This window comes from Gossypium hirsutum, chromosome D13 (assembly GCF_007990345.1).
Source record: "Gossypium hirsutum isolate 1008001.06 chromosome D13, Gossypium_hirsutum_v2.1, whole genome shotgun sequence".
Lineage (NCBI taxonomy): Eukaryota > Viridiplantae > Streptophyta > Magnoliopsida > Malvales > Malvaceae > Gossypium > Gossypium hirsutum.
The window spans coordinates 58,131,758-58,150,589 of NC_053449.1; the positions used below are offsets into that span (position 1 = coordinate 58,131,758).

Sequence of the window (18,832 nt, forward strand, 5' to 3'; positions counted from 1 at the left end):
CTATATTTTTAGTTTACAGGTTTGTTGTGCAGGTTCACTAATTAAGCAATGGTATGACCGCCAAACTCAACGTTTAACCGTGGGAAAATAAGGGGTTTTTTACAAAAAAATATTATAAAAAAATAAAAATTTATCAAAATATTATAACTTTTTTTTATTTACGAAAATATTACTTTTTTTTATTTACGAAAATATACCAAAAAATAAAAAAAAAACAAAAAAACCTGCAAAAAGCTGGAAAAAGTTGAAAAAACTGGGTCAGGCCAATGCCATTGGCAGCACCAATGGTGCCAATACCATTAGCGGCACCAATGGTGCCATACTGATTGGCGGCACTACTCGTATTATAAATACGAGTTCTGTCCAGCTGAAGGGAGAAAAATCAGAAGAAAAAAAGAAGAAGAAGAGGTGCTGTGGAAAAGAAAAGAAAAAGAAAGAAAAAGAAGGTATTTTTTTAAAAATAATTGATTATATTGTTGTTATTGTTTTGTATATTTTGTAATATTTTTTGTTTTAGTTTAGTTATTAAGATTAATAAAACTCAAATTGATAGTTTTAGTTAGTATTATTATTGTTGTTGTTGTTGTTGTTGTTGTTGTTGTTGTTAGTATTAAGATGTTATTAATGTATTAAGATGTAACTTAGTAGTATTATTGTTAGTAAAAAACTAATATTATTATTATGGTTAGTTATTATTTTTATTTACCAAAATAAACTAGTTAGTAAAAAACTAGCATTATTATTCTATTTTTAGTAAAACCTTAATTATTAATTTTAGTGTGTATTATTTTGAGTATAAAATTATTAATATTATTATTTTGTTAGTTATTAGGATTAGTGGTTAAACTGTTTTCATGTACAAAACTGCATATTGAAACATTAAATTTTTTTTAAGTAATTTATTTACCGTTCGAGAATTTTGATGAGATTTTGTTTATTTTTTGACAGATTAAATATTGAAGATGAATGCTAAGTTTCTTGTATGCGTTTATTTCGATGGAGTCATCTTGACAACAAGTGTTGGATATGTATTTGAATGTCGGCAACAAGTAGCAATGAAATTTAATAGAAATGTATCGTTCGATGAAATGAAGGAAAGGATTAATGCAAAAATTCTTAGATGTTGTGGGAAAAGGATATCAAAAAGTTTCTACAAGTTTCCAGTTTCGACAAATCCGGTCAAATTCGTCGAAATGGAACTTGTAGACGACGAAGACGTGGAGACAATGGTCGATCTGTACTGTGAGAAAGGGAGTGAGAAGAATGCACCGATTCACTTATTTGCTGAGTTAGTCGGTATGGAGCAAAATGAAGATGTCAATGCATCTGATGAAGGACACGGAGCTAAAGAATCGTGGATGGTGGCTCCAATATCATACGTTGATAGTGAATCGACTATGGGTGGGATGCGTATCGACCTGAATTTTACACCCGATGTTGATATGGTTGGTGGTGAAGAAGAAGGTGCTGGCGATCATTGGGATGAAGAGGTCGATAGTGACGGTGATCCCGATGTGGACGATGTACCTGATGATATTAATGATGAAGATGTCAACAACGATGAAGGCATTAACGCTTCTTCGGTCGGGGAGCAGATGCGGCATATTTTGGTACACAATAATCCTGGGCCACACATGTCGCTCATAGACCCCGACGCAGCGCATGTAGCTGAGTTTTCGGAGTACCCTGAAATAGTTCATTCTCACGGGCTGGCCGTAACATCGATGATGAGGAGTTATTCATAGACCAGAGATTCAGGTGTAAAGAATAGTGCATATATGCCATTAAATGGTACAGCATGAAGATATTGGTGGATTATAAAGTCTTTGTGTCTACTCTGACAATATATGTTGGGGAGTGTTGGAAGGCAGCGGAAGGCTGCAATTGGCGGGTACGAGCTGCATTCATTAGAAGTTCCCAGATGTGGGAGATACGAAAATTTGTTAGTCCTCATACATGCACATCAACACGTATGACAGAAGATCATGGAAAACTTGATTCGAAAACTATCTGTACATATATCATACCAATGGTTAAGGACATGCCGACCATTAAAGTTTCGACACTGGTTGCCGAAATGCAAGCATGATTCCAGTATCGAGTCTCATATCGGAAGGCATGGATAGCTAAACAGATGGCGATTGAGCAACTGTATGGGGATTACGATTCGTCGTATAACGAGCTTCAAGGTTGGATAGCTGTTATGCGGGAGTACGTACCGAGGACTGTGATTGAGTTGCAGACAAGGCCATATTACGACCCGGATGACCAGTTACAGCCGGCAAAAAGGATTTTCCATCGGATGTTCTGGACGTTCGATCTATGTGTGCGGGCATTTCCCCACTGCAAGCCACTTGTGTAGGTGGATGAGACCTGGCTGTATGGAAAATATACACAGATCCTACTTATTGCAGTTGCTCAAGATGGTAACAGAACGTACTCCCGATAGCATTTGCTATCGTAGATAAAGAGAACATGGAGTCTTGGGAATTCTTCCTCACAAATCTGCAGAGGTATGTTATTAGGAACGATAACATTTGCATCATCTCCGATAGAGGGAAGGGTTTAATTGCAGCTATTAGGCGTTCCGGTGTGCCGTGGAGATCCATTTACTGTATCCGTCACATTGCGGCTAACTTCCACAAAGATTATAAGAATGCAGAGTGGAAGAGACAAGTCGTAACAATGGGTATATGATAACCTTATATTTTCAATATAAGTTGTAATGTTTGATGTTATCGACTTATTTTTCCTTAATACGTATGCAGCGTATGAGTTAGAGCCACATATTTTCCGGTAAAGAATGATCCGACTTGAGAGTGACATGGAGGGGCAGACAAACACATCTTTCCGACAATGGTTGGGCACAATGGAGCCGTGGCAGTGGGCTCAAAGTTTTGACGTGGGCTTTCGTTATGGCCATAAGACCACAAACTTAGTCGAGGGGGTCAACGCTGTCTTGTTAAAAACACGTCATCTTTAGATTGCATCGGTATTTTCTGCTACTTTCTACAGGCTGGCTACTTTGATGCCAAGGATGGGTCAGCAGCAAGTTGACCAGATGGAGGCGAGACACGTGTTTTTCGAACATGCCAGGGATACAATGGTCACAAACCGTCGGTTGGCAAGGTCAATGAACGTGGAAATATATTCACGACGACAGGAAATGTTTCGAGTTACTGAGACCATCAGTCGTCGACCTGGTATACCAACTAGGTCCTACGGAGTTGATCTCCGAAACAGACGGTGCGAGTACAGGAGGTTCGAAACACATTATTATCCCTGCGCGCATGTCGTGGCAGCGTATGCTAAAGTGAACCTTGATGCTGAACAATATGTCGATGATGTGTACACGCTGGAGCGCACATTGCGTGTCTGGAAGAATAAGTTCCCTATCCTGTCTGACCTATCTACGTGGGAGGTGCCGCCGATGACTTTCGAGCTTCTCCTAAACAAAGGGCTACAGAGGAATCCAAGGGGTCGTCTGCAGTCAAGCAGAATCCGTAATGAGATGGACATTAGGGAGAAATCTGACGGAAAACGTTATGGAATATGCAGATTAAGTGGTCATAGTCGGAATAAATGCCCTAACCGAAACTTTAATATTGGATAGTCGTCCGGATCGGGTCGGAATTGACCTAATGCTGACAAATTTTTATGTATATTGTTATAAAAAGTATAATTCATTTAATATAATTTTCATTATTTGGCTTATGCTTATGCTTAAATTGTATCCAAATTGTATCCAAATTAAGTTATAAAATACCATGTGCGCTTTTGGAATTCAACTTTAATATCGACAGTAGAGGCATTTATAATTGGATTCAACTTTAATATAATGAAAAAATAGAATAATTAAATTTATACAAAAAATTTCAGAAGTAAGCAAATATTAAATTAGAAAAATTAAATTTATACAAAAAGTGCATTAAACCCCTAAAATTGATGGTTTGATGCTGTTGTCCTAGGGGTATACCTATTTGGAGGTCGACGATCACGTTCTGGGCGACGACCAATATCATTATTCGGCGCAGGTGGGGGTGTGGCAAACATAGAAGAAAAATCATCATTCGCCGCCGACGAACTTGATCCGAAATAAGTGCCATGATGCTGTGGATACGGGTTGGACGGGCCGGGCATACCGTACTGTGGCGGGTGGGATCCGAACAGTTCAAAGTCGCAGGCGAATTCGCCCGCCAAATCCGGACGATAGCCATGTGAATCTGTGGATTGTTCGGGATCTGGTTGGGGCTCCTACTCGAGCTCTGCTGGTTGCGGAGCGTACATCGCCATCGGATCCGGATCCATCAGGCCCGCTGCATCTGATCCCCCAAGTTGCTGCACGTGCGGGGGGATTATAGTCCACTGGCCTCCAAGTAAATATGGCTTCCCGCAACTATAGTACCATCGTATATATTCTAATGATGGTTGCAGGTCGGTAGCCACAACCATCTGAGGTATTCGGCGCGATCGATGGTTCCACAGTGCCACAAATTTCCGATGCTTAATTCCCCAATCCAATTGAAATTTTCCTCTTTTACTCATGCCGTGAACTTCCCCCAGCTGGCACGGCGGATCCGGGATAGGTTGGATGCAGCCAAACTGTCGTAGCACCCTATCTCTGTGATACCACTCGACTACGTTGAAATTGATAATTGGTACGTTAGTGCACCATATGTGGGATTCAAGGTATGAGGACGAGGGTACAACGTTTGTGATTTCCGGCCTACGGTATGGCATCCATATAAACTGCATGATAACATTGTAACGAGTTACAGCCATAACGTGTGAGTAAGATATAGAAATAGAATAGATGTCATGAATATTAGAACAGCAGCTTACCCCTTCCCGGGCATGCTGTTCAATCATCATGCGGTATATCGAGACATCATACGACTTCCCGATGCCTGGACGAACAGTCCACCTACAAAAAATAATATAGGGTTTAGGGTTGGTAACGTTAGTCAATATATTATGACTACAAAATAATGACAATTTATATTTTATCACCTGAGTGGCAGTGGATACACATACGGTTGGTGACTAACGGATGCCAAAAACGGAAGCCGATAAAGCGCCCAGGACTGCAGCAGTATGAGGCATCCGCCGATGTCGTGGACTTTCGACTTTGTCGCCCGACAAAGCTCCCGGTACAGCATTGCTAGAACAGCGAAACCCCAGCTATACGACCTAGCAGTGGACAAATCAGCTAGCAGGGGCAAGTACATCAAATGCACACTGTCGCCGTTTGCATCAGGCATGAGTACTACCCCTATCATATGCATGATGTACGCTCGAGCAGCGCACATCAACTCACATTCACTGGCATTCACTGATAATTGTCCAATTTTGGCTTTCAGCCATTTAATTTTATGCCGAAAAAATACGACTCACCGTCCTCTGACGAGTCTCCTAGGAGCTGATAATAAAGTGCAGCCGGATCCGTAAATGCAGATACTCCCGTTACAAGACTCCCGTCAATTGGAAGCCCAAGCTGCAATGCAACATCCTCCAAGGTCACCGTGCACTCCCCGCACGGAAAATGAAAAGTGTGGGTCTCCGGGCGCCACCGCTCCACTAGCGCAGATAATATGTCAAAGCGCAAGTCAGAGGACCAAATCAATGCTACTGACCCAAATCCGGCTAGCTCCAAGTACGGCATTAATCGTACATCTGGAGCTTTCTTTAAAACACTCACACGACCCCTTAATACTCGGAACGAGTCCTGATAGTGTTAAATTACAGAAAAATTATTACGATAACATAATTTATTTGTATATACTGCGTATATCCTTTTTAAATAAATAGAACTCGTGATTAACAAATAATAAATCATACCGCGTTATTAGCCGCAGCAGATATGTGTTCATCGTTTCCAATCAATCGAGCCATTGCGATGCCTGCAAGTTGAAAAAAAGTTAGTAAAAAAATAGTCATTTATTCGTATTTTTTTCTCCGCATTTTATTCCTTTAAAAATATCATAATTTCTAATTTTATAATTTTACATTATTTCAGTGCATAATGTTTGAAATTTATTAAATTTGTGTGTTATTTAAATTAATTTTGTGTAAGAAAATAACCCTTACCCCTGCCATTTGCTCGTATTATTTTCTCGATTTTTATTACTTTCAATAAAAATATATTATTTTCGTATTTTATTATTTTATATTATTTCAGTACATTTTTTTGAAATATTTTTTATTAATTATTTCTTAATTTAAAAAAAAGTTATATTACTACACTCTTACTTCCGCCATTTGTTCGTATTTTTTGGTAAATAAAAAAAGTTTATAATATTTCGGTATTTTTTTTATTTTTTTGTAATATTTTGCTAAAAACCAAAAAAAAAACCTTTTTCCCTGCCCTTTGCTCGTATTATTATTTTCCCCATTTTTATTACTTTGAATAAAAATATATTATTTTCGTATATTATTTCAGTACATTTTGTTTCAATTATTTGTATTGATTATTTCTGATTTTTTTTAAAATTTACTAATACACTCTTACTTTGGCCATTTGTTCGTATTTTTTTATCCGCATTTTATTAGTTTAAAAAATATTGTCATTTTTAATTTTTTTCATTTTACATTATTTCAATGCATTATGTTTGAGATTTATTACATATACAATTTTTTTGCATTTTATTATTTTCGGTGAATATAGAATTCCCGTTTTTTCTTTTCATATTTAATGTTTTCTTAAACATATTTCTTTATCATTTTACTTTTAATGTTATTTTCCTAAAATAACTAATTTCAACTTCCTAAGTAAAATTCATAAAAAAAATCCCTAATCAACATACAATGTACATATCATAACAAAAATACGTATAATGTACATAACATCAAAATATATATGCTAAATAAAATATTAAAATACGTATAATGTACATAACATAAATTTTTAACATACAAATATTACAAAAAAATTAAATTTATAAAAAAAATTACCTTCTTTTCCTTGCTTCCCTCTTCTTCTTCTTTTTTTTTCTCTTCTCCTTTCCTTTTCTTTCCTTCTTTTTCTTTCTTTTTTCTTCTCCTTTCCTCTTCTTCTTCTTTCTTTTTTTTTTCTCCTTTCCTTTTCTTTCCTTCTTTTTCTTTCTTTCCTCTCCTTCCTTCCTTTCTTTCTTTCTTTCTTTCCCTCTCCTTCTCCCCCTCCCCCAGCACCGGTCGGCTGCCTAAATAAGGCATTGGTGCCTCCAATGGCTTTGCCACCTTTGGTGCCGCTAATGCCATTGGCCTGACCCTCGTTCGGTGCAGCCTTTTGCAGCCTTTTGCAGGCTTTTTCAGCTTTTTTTTGTTTGTTTTGGTATATTTTGGTAATTAAAAAAATAATATTTTGGTAAATAAAAAAGGATAATATTTTGGTAATTTTAATTTTTTTATAATATTTTTGTAAAAAACCTGAAAATAAGACTCCATTGGATCCCTAAATTTGGGTAAGATGCAGTAAATTAGTGTTCAGAAGATTCGATTCGAGTTATTTAAAATTTTTAAGTCAACTCGAGTCGAGTTTCGAGTTCGAGTTGAATTAAATTTTACAATTTGAATAATTCGAATAATATATTGGTGTAAATATCATTTTAGTGTCTATCAACTTAGAAAATAACAAATGGGTCTCTCTCAATAAAAATTACAAAAAAAAATTCAAAATAACTTTTAAAATTCAAAATATTTATCAAAATTTCAATATTTATAGTTATAAAAAATTTTAAAAAAATTCTAAATATATATATAATTAATATTTTAAAAAATTTCTAAAATAATAAATTTGGAACCTAATTAATGATTCAAATTTATCATACTCAAGTATCTTTCCTTTTTCTTTGAAAAAATTTTCAAATATATGTAGTTTCAAATTGATGTATTCTAATAATGATTTAATTATACTGTAACAATATTTTTATTTGACATGTTTAATTTTTAATTTAACTTGAACAATTTCACTCGGTTCAGCAACTCGAATTTGATTTTACTTGACTCTATTTGAAAAAATAGGACTCGTGAACTTGATTAAATCAAAAAATTTTTACTCGATTCGATCGAATGCTCGTCCGCTGAGCAAACTATTAGCAAGGGGCTTGATTCTCTTTTATAACAAAATCACGGGAAAGTAAGATTATAAACGGTTTGTTATATTATTTTGTTTGATTCATTTGATTGAAATGTACAATTTAAGTGTTTAGTTAACGGAATGTAAGATTATATTTAAACACACTTTACTAATTTATCACGATATTTTTTTTATAGGTAAGATTCCTGAATGTAAGATTAAGTTCCATAATAAAATTACTTATTTCCGTTTTAAGTAAAAACTTTCTTACTTTTTTTATATGAGTAAATTACATCCAAAGTCATAAAATTATTAGTAATATTATGATTTGATTACTCAATTTTAAAAAGTTAAAAAATATACTAAATGATTTGACATAATTAGACTATTAAAACCTTTACTTTATTACTTTCTACACTCACACCACGTACACCAATTAAATTTTTTTCTATTTTATAGTCCAATTTTTTTAAGAAACAATTTAGAATGTCCCGAATTTATTAATCAAAATTCAAATAATTTTTTTCTTTAATATTCAAAACTGACAATCAAATTAATTTAAATCTAATATATGTTTTTGTACTATTTGATGAATACTGATCTACCGTACAAATAACTCAAATCGTCACATGAAATTTATTAATAATTTTAAAATATATATTAAACTAATAAATTAAACAAAGAAGAATCAAATAATTTAAAGACTATTTTATATCTTTTCAAAGCTAACTCACCAAAAAGTGAACTTAATATCCCGTGTAGTTTACCTTTTTCATATTTGATTTGATTACCTTTCGGAATTTGCAATTGACAGCGCTGGGAACTTAATAGTAAAAAAAAAAATCTAGTGATCATAAAAAAGGAAAAGAGTGTGCCTTTGTTCAGACAGTTAAACTCGTACTAAGAAAGCATCAGTGAAAGTTCTTTTGCCTGTAGCATTCAATTCCAACAGGAAACTCCTAAGACTAGAAACTTTTTTTATTAAGGGTAGGGAAGATTTTGGCGTTTTTATCTCCAAACCGAATTGTCAGCGAAATATTGCAGTGCTTAGAGCTCATCCTGCATACACAGAGCACATTCATAGATCAATTAAACATAATAAAACTGATTAGTGAAGTCATGACATCAAAATAACTACTTACATGTGCATCTTCCTTGTCCTCATCGTCTGATTTGGTATTGGAATCAGACTCATGCCCTTCAGTATCATCAGCACCATCTTCGTCCTCAGCCTGGAAAAACACACGAAACAAAATCAAAACCAGAACAATGATGAACAGAGGGATCACGTTTTTAAGAAGGCATGTTCCATGCTTACATCGGAATCAACTGGGGCATCCTTTGATTCCTGAACATCAATGTTTTCATTAGTTAGAAAGGAAATGCAATCGAACTAGAAATAAGACAGAAATAAGATGGCTTCTAGTCATGAAAATACCTCCTCCTCTCTCTTTTTCTCTGCCTCCTCAAATGCTGCCTTTTCAGCCTGCAAAAATAGCCAATAACGTCAGTCAAATATGACAAACAGAGCTATAAGAACAAAAAAAACAAAGATGCACATACATCCTTCTGCTTGCCCCATGTTTCTTCAGCTAGTTTCTTGGCATACTCTACATCATCGGCAACTAAGATGTTATCTAACATTGTTCCAGATTTCACCTGACAAAAGACAGACATTTGTCTTGTTATAGAGCTCTAAAATGGTCCAGAAAGATAACGGGCTAGGATTTAGACTAAAGAGTACCTGCCACAATTCAATACCGACATACTTCAAGTTGGGGAAAACATAGAGATCTGGATCATCCTTGAAATCTGAGGGTCATAGAAAAGCAAAGAATTACATGAATTAAGATAAAACTTCTTGTTGTTCATATAAAAGTAAAAAAAGGCACAACAGAAATAAGCTAGCAAAAAACCTGGGTTGTCAATCATTGGTGCCTTCCACTTGCCCTTGTAGTTGGGGTTCTTGATTTTCTGCAAAATGAGGAAAAATATCCAAGTTACTAACTAAAAAATCATGATAAATGCAGCAATTAGGTAAGGATATCACAAACCTTTGGCTTCCAAGGGCCCTTGTACTCGGGGTTGGGAATTGTTGAGGGTGTCCATTCACCATCTTCTTCTTCATCCCAATCTTCAGGCTGAGTAAACGATTTTAATTGATACTCTTTAGTTCAAACAAGGCATACTATTTCATGATAAAATAATCCAAAAAGTAATAAATGACTACCTTCTTAGCATCAGGATCAGGAATCTCTTTTGGAATGTCATCATAACCCTATCGTATGTAAAAAACTAGAAGTTAGCTTGCTCATGCATCTTTAGGCGCAGTATATACAATGTAGGATAAGAGAATGTTATTACCTCTGGCTTTTTGTCTTCAGGGTCAGGGATGTATTCCTTGTCATCCCAATCTTCAGGCTGCCCATCGTGCAAAGTACTTAAGTTGCGTATTCATAATTCATATGAGAAAAAAGTATACCAGAAAATATATCAATTGGGATAGGGTGCGACCAATTACCTTCTTGGCCTCAGGATCCTTGATCTTCTTTGGTGGGAGAATATCCCAATCAGTGTATAAGCTACCAGTTTGTTTCTCAACATTATCGATAAGGATGCTGTAGGTAGCATCTGGACGGAGAATGAATGTATAAACATGAGTGAGTTGATCAGTCTCACAAGGAACTTCCTTTTTGATCAAGTGATTTGTCCCATTGTACGAAAGAATGGCATGTACTTTCTTGGTGCTGTAGCCACAGATATCAGGTCCAAACATGATGCTGCAACCAATCAACATAACAAAAAACATAAGTAAATTGAACAATAATATTGTTGAGGGTCAGACCCCAACACATCCAGTATTGTCCCCGACTATACTGAAAGCTCGAGTGAGTTCAAAGAGTGATTTTGCTGAAAATCCAAGTGCCTAAAGAGGCAACAGGTTCACAGAGTGGGAGCGCCCAATATTTGATGTGTTGGAGGTCCGGCCCACAATAAATATCTATTAGAAATGTGAATAGGTTGGATCAAAGGGCATGCGCCAACCTATACGGGGTGTCACCGCCAAATTTCTTCTGGTCAACATCAGCACTGAGCAACTTCATGTAGCCACCACCACAGTCAAGCTTCTGCTCGTGCTTCACAGAAAATTGGAAGACTAGAGTCTTGCCCTTGTTGTTAACTTCTGGGAACTCAGCAGAAATAGCATAAAACCTGTAGTCTTCACTAGTTTGAATACCTGTGCAAAATGCAGAGCCATAGGTAACTAACTTGAAACATAGCCTTTATCTATACCAAGTTATGAGTAATTCCAGAAGGTTACCTTTGTCATTAGGATCTCCATTCCATTTTCCAGAAGTGTAATTCCATTCCCCAGCCATGTTCTCATCTTTCTTCCAGTCAGATTTTACCCAACGACTTTCCCATCCATCTAAAGTTTCAGGACAATAAAAAAGCAAAATCGGCCAAAAGAAGTACAATTAAGCTTTTTGGAATAAATGAAACCTAAAAAAAGTACAATTAAAGCAAAAATAGCTTCCTTGAAATAAGTTCTCACTCATTTGTTAAAAAGAGTACAGAATCTAAGGAATGCAACAAGAAATAGTACGCTAAACATGTACAATTTCTGGTCTGCTCTGATATCTATCCATGCAGCGGATTTTTTCCCTCTCACATTTCTCAAAGTTAAAAAGTTTTCATCCCTTATCGCTGTCTTACATAAACAAATACTTGACTCACAATTACTAATAAAATGAAGGAATAAAATAAATAATAAATAAACGCAGAACAATATATTAATCACCATTTCTTTCTATCATCCTCTACAGTTACAGTCTTACAGATCAAACTGAAACATTAGTGACCGTAACATTCACTGTCATTTCTTATCGCAATTAAACTACATTTCTAAAGCTAATTTTATTCTGAAAAAAAAATTAGAACTGTATTAGGAAGTCAGATCATCTGCTGATCTACTCGAATTAATTGCATTTCTAAACTAAGTATTGAGGAAGGAAACAAATAAAAACAACCAGATTGGCAACATAAAACATATAAATCTTTTATCCGTACAAATTAGATCAAATTGGAAGCTAAAACATCTAAAATAACATATACAAATGACAAAAAGCAAGTCGATCTAAAGGTAATCGAAAACCGAGAAATGAGCAAAGAAAAAAGATTACCTTCGAAGCGTTCTTCGAAGAAAACTTCAGCAGAGGCGATGGCGACGAGAGAGAGGAGAATAAGAGAGACGAAATTAGGGAACCGTTTGTGACTCGCCATGGTTGTACTCATCACCGAGAAAAGAGAATAAGTAGAGCTGCGGACCGAGGGCGAGGCCGATTCTGGGTTCCTCTACATGTTCGTTGAATTCACTGCCTTTTGCGGTCCCGTTAAAAATGAGGTATTTGCTAAATCTGACGTGGGCCAATGATTGGTGGACATGTCATTCATTATTAGGTTGACGTGGCATACAACTATTGGAAAAAAAGTTCGGCATGACATGTAGGAAAGTTTCTGCTTGTTTGGCTAGAAGTTTAAGGAGTAATGTTCTAGAATTTCAATTTATTTGCAGTTATTTTGCTCGTGTAGTAGTATCCGTTTACAAACGCAAATGTTAAATAGGCATCAATTTCAATGTTTTATCAGCGATATATATTGATTTTAAAATATACTTGTTCCTTATTAAAAAAAATAAGTTTATTCATAGGTCGAGTCTAAACATTATATTAACATATTTTATACTTACTTAAGGCTTGACCCGAAATATAGATTTAAAATTTTGCTCAAACTCAGTCATATTTATAAAAGGCTAATCTAAGCTCGTTTCAGACCCCACTCATTTTATTTTTTAATTTTTTTAAAAATATTTATATTATTTTAATTTAATCTTTAATAATTTAATATTTTTTTATTTATTAAAATTTTTTATTAGTCATCTTAACATTTTTCTAATGTTTACATTAGATTAGTATTATATACTTGGTATAGATTTATTTTTTGTGTTATAAATTGCATAATACATAAAAATATTATAACATAACATAAAATATTATAAATCCAAAAATGATCGACTTGGGCCTTGAATTTTTAAACCCAAGCCCGATCCATATTTTAAGCGGGCCTAAATTGATTGCCCAAATCCATTTTTCGGACATAATGTTTTTGCTCAAACCTACTCAGATTTTGGGCGAATTTTCGAGTCTGGGTGGGTAGCCTGACCGATGAACAGGACTATTTTAAAATAAAACAAAATAATTATTCAAAATAAAATAAAACAAAACACTCATAAATACCCTTAAGTATTTGTCAATTTTAAATTTTGACAGATTAGTCCATTTAAAAAAAAGTGTAATTAAGTTTTTTTTCCTTTCTCAAATGATAGTGTTAATTATTTCCATTAATACATGACATGTATATGTTAATTATTTCCATTAATACATGACATGTATATGTTATAAACTAGAGGAGAATTTATGATAGATAAAGAATTGATAGAGAAAATCCGGTACATTAAAATTGAAATAATAATCGTTTTACATATAGTTTTACATAACAAACCAAGCTAAAATTCAGATGTAATTTGTTGTTTAAATACTTGTGAACTTATTAAGTAGTTGTAATGCTTACTTCATTGTTTCCCTTTCTCTGTAGATGGCCAACTTACGGAACGTGTCAAGCGAATCGTACGGAGTTCACATTATCCCACCTATTGAATTGGTAGTTTTTGATAGTTTTAAGTTTAGAATTGTGACATGCATATAGGTGTCTTGACGTGTACAAGACTTGTGATGTGTTTGTAGTAATGAATTTGATATAAATCTATATGTGAGCTACTTGTTGATTTTACATGTGATTTAAAGATGCATGAATTGCCAATTGTGATGCCTAGTTGAATGAATATCTTGATTAGTATATTTGTTTGACATGGTTGAAACATATGTGATGAGTGGTTAATGGTTGAATTTGAGGAAGTTAATGTTTATATGTATGTAAGTTGGTATGGTAAGAGCTTATACATGTGACACTTAACTGACTTATAACTTGGTGAATTGATGTGGTAATGTTGGTTGATTGTTGAAATGGCATGATTGTATAAGTTGAATATGTCATGGTATAGAATTAGATGATATTGAATCGCTTATAGGCATGTTGGCATAATTTGAGCTTCAATGGATGAAATTGGTATGTTTTGTTAAGAAATGGTGTCAATTTGTGGTATATTGGGTTGGTTGATTTTGAGAATGTTTAAATGGATGTCTTGGTATATGTTTTGGGTTGTTTTTGTACAGGCTTAAGTATGCACCAAATAGGTTATTGGTTTGGTTTGACACGAAATAGGTATCAAAATGACCAAAATTTACCAAAAATAGGATCCTTGTCACGATGTGGTATATCCCTCGTCACAATGTCGGCCAACAATTTGTGATGTCGCAACGTCGTGTGGTTCGATGTTGTAATGTGACAAACTGTCTGGTGACGTCACGATGTGGAGATAGTGACATCACAACATTGAGCTCAAATTTTCAAAACCTTACAATTTGATCCTAATTCGTGCTTGGGTCATTAAAAGAGCTTCTGTAAACTCGATTAATGTTCGAATTTAATTATGTATATTAATTTCTAGATGCTATTGTATCACCTTTTCTTTTTAGAATTTTTTTCAGTGAAGTTGTATTTCTTTCGATCCAAAAAATTAATATTAATAATCAGAAATTACAACTGATTTATTAAAAAAGGCAAAGATTGAATATCTGCAATTTGTAAAATTCAAAATTGAAATCCAATATATAATCTATTTTAAAATCCAAATTTATTAATTATCTAAAATCACCTGTTATAGGATTGGTGAATGTGTTGTGATCACATTTTAGTTTACACCATTATTGTGCAAGTTCACTAATTATGCAATGGTATGACCGTCAAACAATCTTTCGGAACTTGCAATTGATAAACCGGGGAACTTGAATAGTAAAAATATCTAGTCATCATAAAAAAGAAAAAGAGCATGCCTTTGTTCTGACAGTTAAAATCATATTAAGAAAGCATCAGTGAAAGTTCTTTTGCCTGAAGCATTCAATTCCTTTTTCCTCTAACAGGAAACTCCTAAAACTAGAACTCTTTTTTAAATAAAGGGTAGGAAAAAATTTAGGCGTTTTTATCTCCAAACCGATTTGTCAGCGAGACATTGCAGTGCTTAGAGCTCATCCTGCATACACAGAGCACATTCATAGATCAATTAAACATAATAAAACTGATTAGTGAAGTCATGACATCAAAATAACTACTTACATGTGCATCTTCCTTGTCCTCATCGTCTGATTTGGTATCGGAATCAGACTCGTGCCCTTCAGTATCATCGGCATCATCTTCATCCTCAGCCTGGAAAAACACACGAAACATAATCAAAACCAGAACAATGATGAACAGACGGATCACATTTTTAAGAAGGCATGTTTCATGCTTACATCGGAATCAACTGGGTCATCCTTTGATTCCTGAACATCAATGTTTTCATTAGTTAGAAAGGAAATGCAATTGAACTAGAAATAAGACAGAAATAAGATGGCTTCTAGTCATGAAAATACCTCCTCCTCTCTCTTTTTCTCCGCCTCCTCAAATGATGCCTTTTCAGCCTGCAAAAATAGCCAGTAACGTCAGTCAAATATGACAAACAGAGCTATAAGAAAGAGAAAAAAAAAACAAAGATGCACATACATCCTTCTGCTTGCCCCATGTTTCTTCAGCTAGTTTCTTGGCATACACTACATCATCAGCAACTAAGATGTTATCAAACATTGTTCCAGATTTCACCTGAAAAAACACAGACATTTGTCTCGTTATAGAGCTCTAAAATGGTCCAGAAAGATAACGGGCTAGGATTTAGGCTAAAGAGTACCTGCCACAATTCAATACCGACATACTTCAAGGTGGGGAAAACATAGAGATCTGGATCATCCTTGAAATCTGAGGGTCATAGAAAAGCACAGAATTACATGAATTAAGATAAAACTTCTTGTTGTTCATATAAAAGTAAAAAAAGGCACAACAGAAATGAGCTAGCAAAAAACCTGGGTTGTCAATCATTGGTGCCTTCCACTTGCCCTTGTAGTTGGGGTTCTTGATTTTCTGCAAAATGAGGAAAAAGAGTTCCAAGTTACTAACTAAAAAATCATGATAAATGCAGCAATTAGGTAAGGATATCACAAACCTTTGGCTTCCATTGGCCCTTGTACTCCGGGTTGGGAATTGTTGAGGGTGTCCATTCACCATCTTCTTCATCATCCCAATCTTCAGGCTGGGTAAATGATTTTAATCAATACTCTTTAGCTCAAACAAGGCATACTATTTCATGATAAAATAATCCAAAAAGTAATAAATGACTACCTTCTTAGCATCGGGATCAGGAATCTCTTTTGGAATGTCATCATAACCCTATCGTATGTAAAAAAACTAGAAGTTAGCGCGCTCGTGCATCTTTAGGCGCAGTATATGCAATGTAGGATAAGAGAATGTTATTACCTCTGGCTTTTTGTCTTCAGGATCAGGGATGTATTCCTTGTCATCCCAATCTTCAGGCTGCCCATCGTGCAAAGTACTTAAGTTGTGTATTCATAATTCATATGAGAAAAAAGTAAACCAAAAAATATATCAATTGTTATAGGGTGCGACCAATTACCTTCTTGGCCTCAGGATCCTTGATCTTCTTTGGTGGGAGGAGATCCCAATCAGTGTATAGGCTACCAGTTTGTTTCTCAACATTATCAATAAGGATGCTGTAGGTAGCATCTGGACGGAGAATGAATGTATAAACATGAGTGAGTTGGTCAGTCTCGCAAGGAACTTCCTTTTTGATCAAGTGATTTGTCCCATTGTATGTAAGAATGGCATGTACTTTCTTGGTGCTGTAGCCGCAAATATCAGGGCCAAACATGATGCTGGAACCAATCAACACAACAAAAAAATAAGTAAATTGAACAATAATATTGTTGAGGGTCAAACACCAACACATCTAGTTTTATCGCAAGTAGAGGTTTTGTCTCCCAACTCTACCGAAAGCTTGAGTGAGTTCAAAGAGCGACTTTGCTGAAAATCCAAGTGCCTAAAGAGGCAACAGGTTCACAGAGTGGGAGCGCCCAATATTTGATGAGTTGGAGGTCCGACCCACAATAAATATCTATTAGAAATGTGAATAGGTTGGATCAAAGGGCATGCGCCAACCTGTACGGGGTGTCACCGCCAAATTTCTTCTGGTCAACATCACCACTGAGCAACTTCATGTAGCCACCACCACAGTCAAGCTTCTGCTCGTGCTTCACAGAAAATTGGAAGACTAGAGTCTTTCCCTTGTTGTTAACTTCTGGGAACTCAGCTGAAATAGCATAAAACCTGTAGTCTTCACTAGTTTGAATACCTGTGCAAAACGCAGAGCCATAGGTAACTAACTTGAAACATAGCCTTTATCTATACCAAGTTATGAGTAATTCCAGAAGGTTACCTTTGTCATTAAGATCTCCATTCCATTTTCCAGAAGTGTAATTCCATTCCCCAGCCATGTTCTCATCTTTCTTCCAGTCAGATTTTACCCAACGACTTTCCCATCCATCTAAAGTTTCACGACAATAGAAAAGCAAAATCAGCGAAGAGAAGTACAATTAAGCATTTCGGAGACAATGAAAACTAAAAAAAGTTCAATTAAAGCAAAAGTAGCTTCCTTTTCATAAGTTCTCACTCATTTGTTAGAAAGAGTACGGAATCTAAGGAATGTTAGAAAGAGTACAGAATCTAAGGAATGTTAGAAAGAGTACACAATCTGTAAATAGATACAATTTCTGCTCTGCTATGGTTTCTATCCTTGCAGCTAAAAAGGATAACTTTTAGTTATTTCCCTCTCACATTTCTAAAGTTAACGTTTTCATCACTTATTTTTGTCAAGTTAAGAGTACACAATCTGTAAATAGATACAATTTCTGCTCTGCTATGGTTTCTATCCTTGCAGCTAAAAAGGATAACTTTTAGTTATTTCCCTCTCACATTTCTAAAATTTACGTTTTCATCACTTATTTTTGTCAAGTTAACGTTTTCATCCCCGTATTTAAAAGACATATTTGACTCGTAATTAGCCAATTACTATAAACTGAAGGAATAAAATGAATAACAAAACAACAAAAAATAATATATTAATTACCATTATTTCTATCATCCTCTACAGTTGCAGATCAAACTGAAACGTCAGTGACCGTAACATTCACTGTCATTTTTATCGCAATTAAACTACATTTCTAACACTAATTTTATCTAGAACTGAATTAGGAAATCAGATCATCAGTTGATCTACTCGAATTAGTTGCACTTCTAAACGTAAGTAAGTATTTGAGTAAAGAAACAAATGAAAACAATCCGACTGCCAAAAGAAAACATATAAATTCCCGATTCGTACAAATTAGATCAAATTGAAAGCTAAAACATCTTAAAAAAACAGATCCAAATGACAAAAAACAAGCCGATCTAAAGGTTGAGATACGACGGACAAAATTTTAGTACTCGAAAACCGAGAGAAATGAGTAAAGAAAATAGTTTACCTTCGAAGCGTTCTTCGAAGAAAACTTCAGCAGAAGCGGTGGCGACGAGAGAGAGGAGAATAAGAGATACGAAATTAGGGAACCGTTTGTGATTCGCCATGGTTGTACTCATCTAAGAGAAAAAAAATAAGTAGAGCTGCAGACCGAGGGTGAGACTGATTGTGGGTTCCTCTATATATTGGTTGAATTAAATTGT

General features: G+C 35.0%; 3 protein-coding genes across 3 annotated transcripts; all 3 read right to left on the reverse strand.

Annotated features, from left to right (window-relative positions):
- Window positions 1-4,254: 4,254 nt before the first annotated feature.
- Window positions 4,255-5,892, reverse strand: LOC107889804 (serine/threonine-protein phosphatase 7 long form homolog). The gene is made up of 5 exons (XM_016814365.1): window positions 5,839-5,892; window positions 5,395-5,725; window positions 5,035-5,332; window positions 4,843-4,924; window positions 4,255-4,749 (listed from the first exon to the last, which is right to left on the reverse strand). Exons 1-5 carry the CDS (start codon window positions 5,890-5,892, stop codon window positions 4,255-4,257), a joined length of 1,260 nt encoding a protein of 419 aa, XP_016669854.1.
- Window positions 5,893-8,884: 2,992 nt separating this feature from the next.
- LOC107888332 (calreticulin) lies at window positions 8,885-12,666 on the reverse strand. Its single transcript, XM_016812402.2, has 14 exons — window positions 12,238-12,666; window positions 11,376-11,483; window positions 11,099-11,291; window positions 10,575-10,833; window positions 10,418-10,474; window positions 10,284-10,331; window positions 10,108-10,194; window positions 9,970-10,027; window positions 9,798-9,865; window positions 9,617-9,712; window positions 9,492-9,539; window positions 9,372-9,401; window positions 9,196-9,285; window positions 8,885-9,112 (listed from the first exon to the last, which is right to left on the reverse strand). Exons 1-14 carry the CDS (start codon window positions 12,347-12,349, stop codon window positions 9,101-9,103), a joined length of 1,266 nt encoding a protein of 421 aa, XP_016667891.1. The 5' UTR covers window positions 12,350-12,666; the 3' UTR covers window positions 8,885-9,100.
- Window positions 12,667-15,023: 2,357 nt separating this feature from the next.
- LOC107888331 (calreticulin) lies at window positions 15,024-18,823 on the reverse strand. The gene is made up of 14 exons (XM_016812401.2): window positions 18,637-18,823; window positions 17,553-17,660; window positions 17,276-17,468; window positions 16,734-16,992; window positions 16,577-16,633; window positions 16,442-16,489; window positions 16,266-16,352; window positions 16,126-16,183; window positions 15,954-16,021; window positions 15,773-15,868; window positions 15,643-15,690; window positions 15,523-15,552; window positions 15,347-15,436; window positions 15,024-15,263 (listed from the first exon to the last, which is right to left on the reverse strand). Exons 1-14 carry the CDS (start codon window positions 18,746-18,748, stop codon window positions 15,252-15,254), a joined length of 1,266 nt encoding a protein of 421 aa, XP_016667890.2. The 5' UTR covers window positions 18,749-18,823; the 3' UTR covers window positions 15,024-15,251.
- Between the last annotated feature and the right edge of the window lie 9 nt (window positions 18,824-18,832).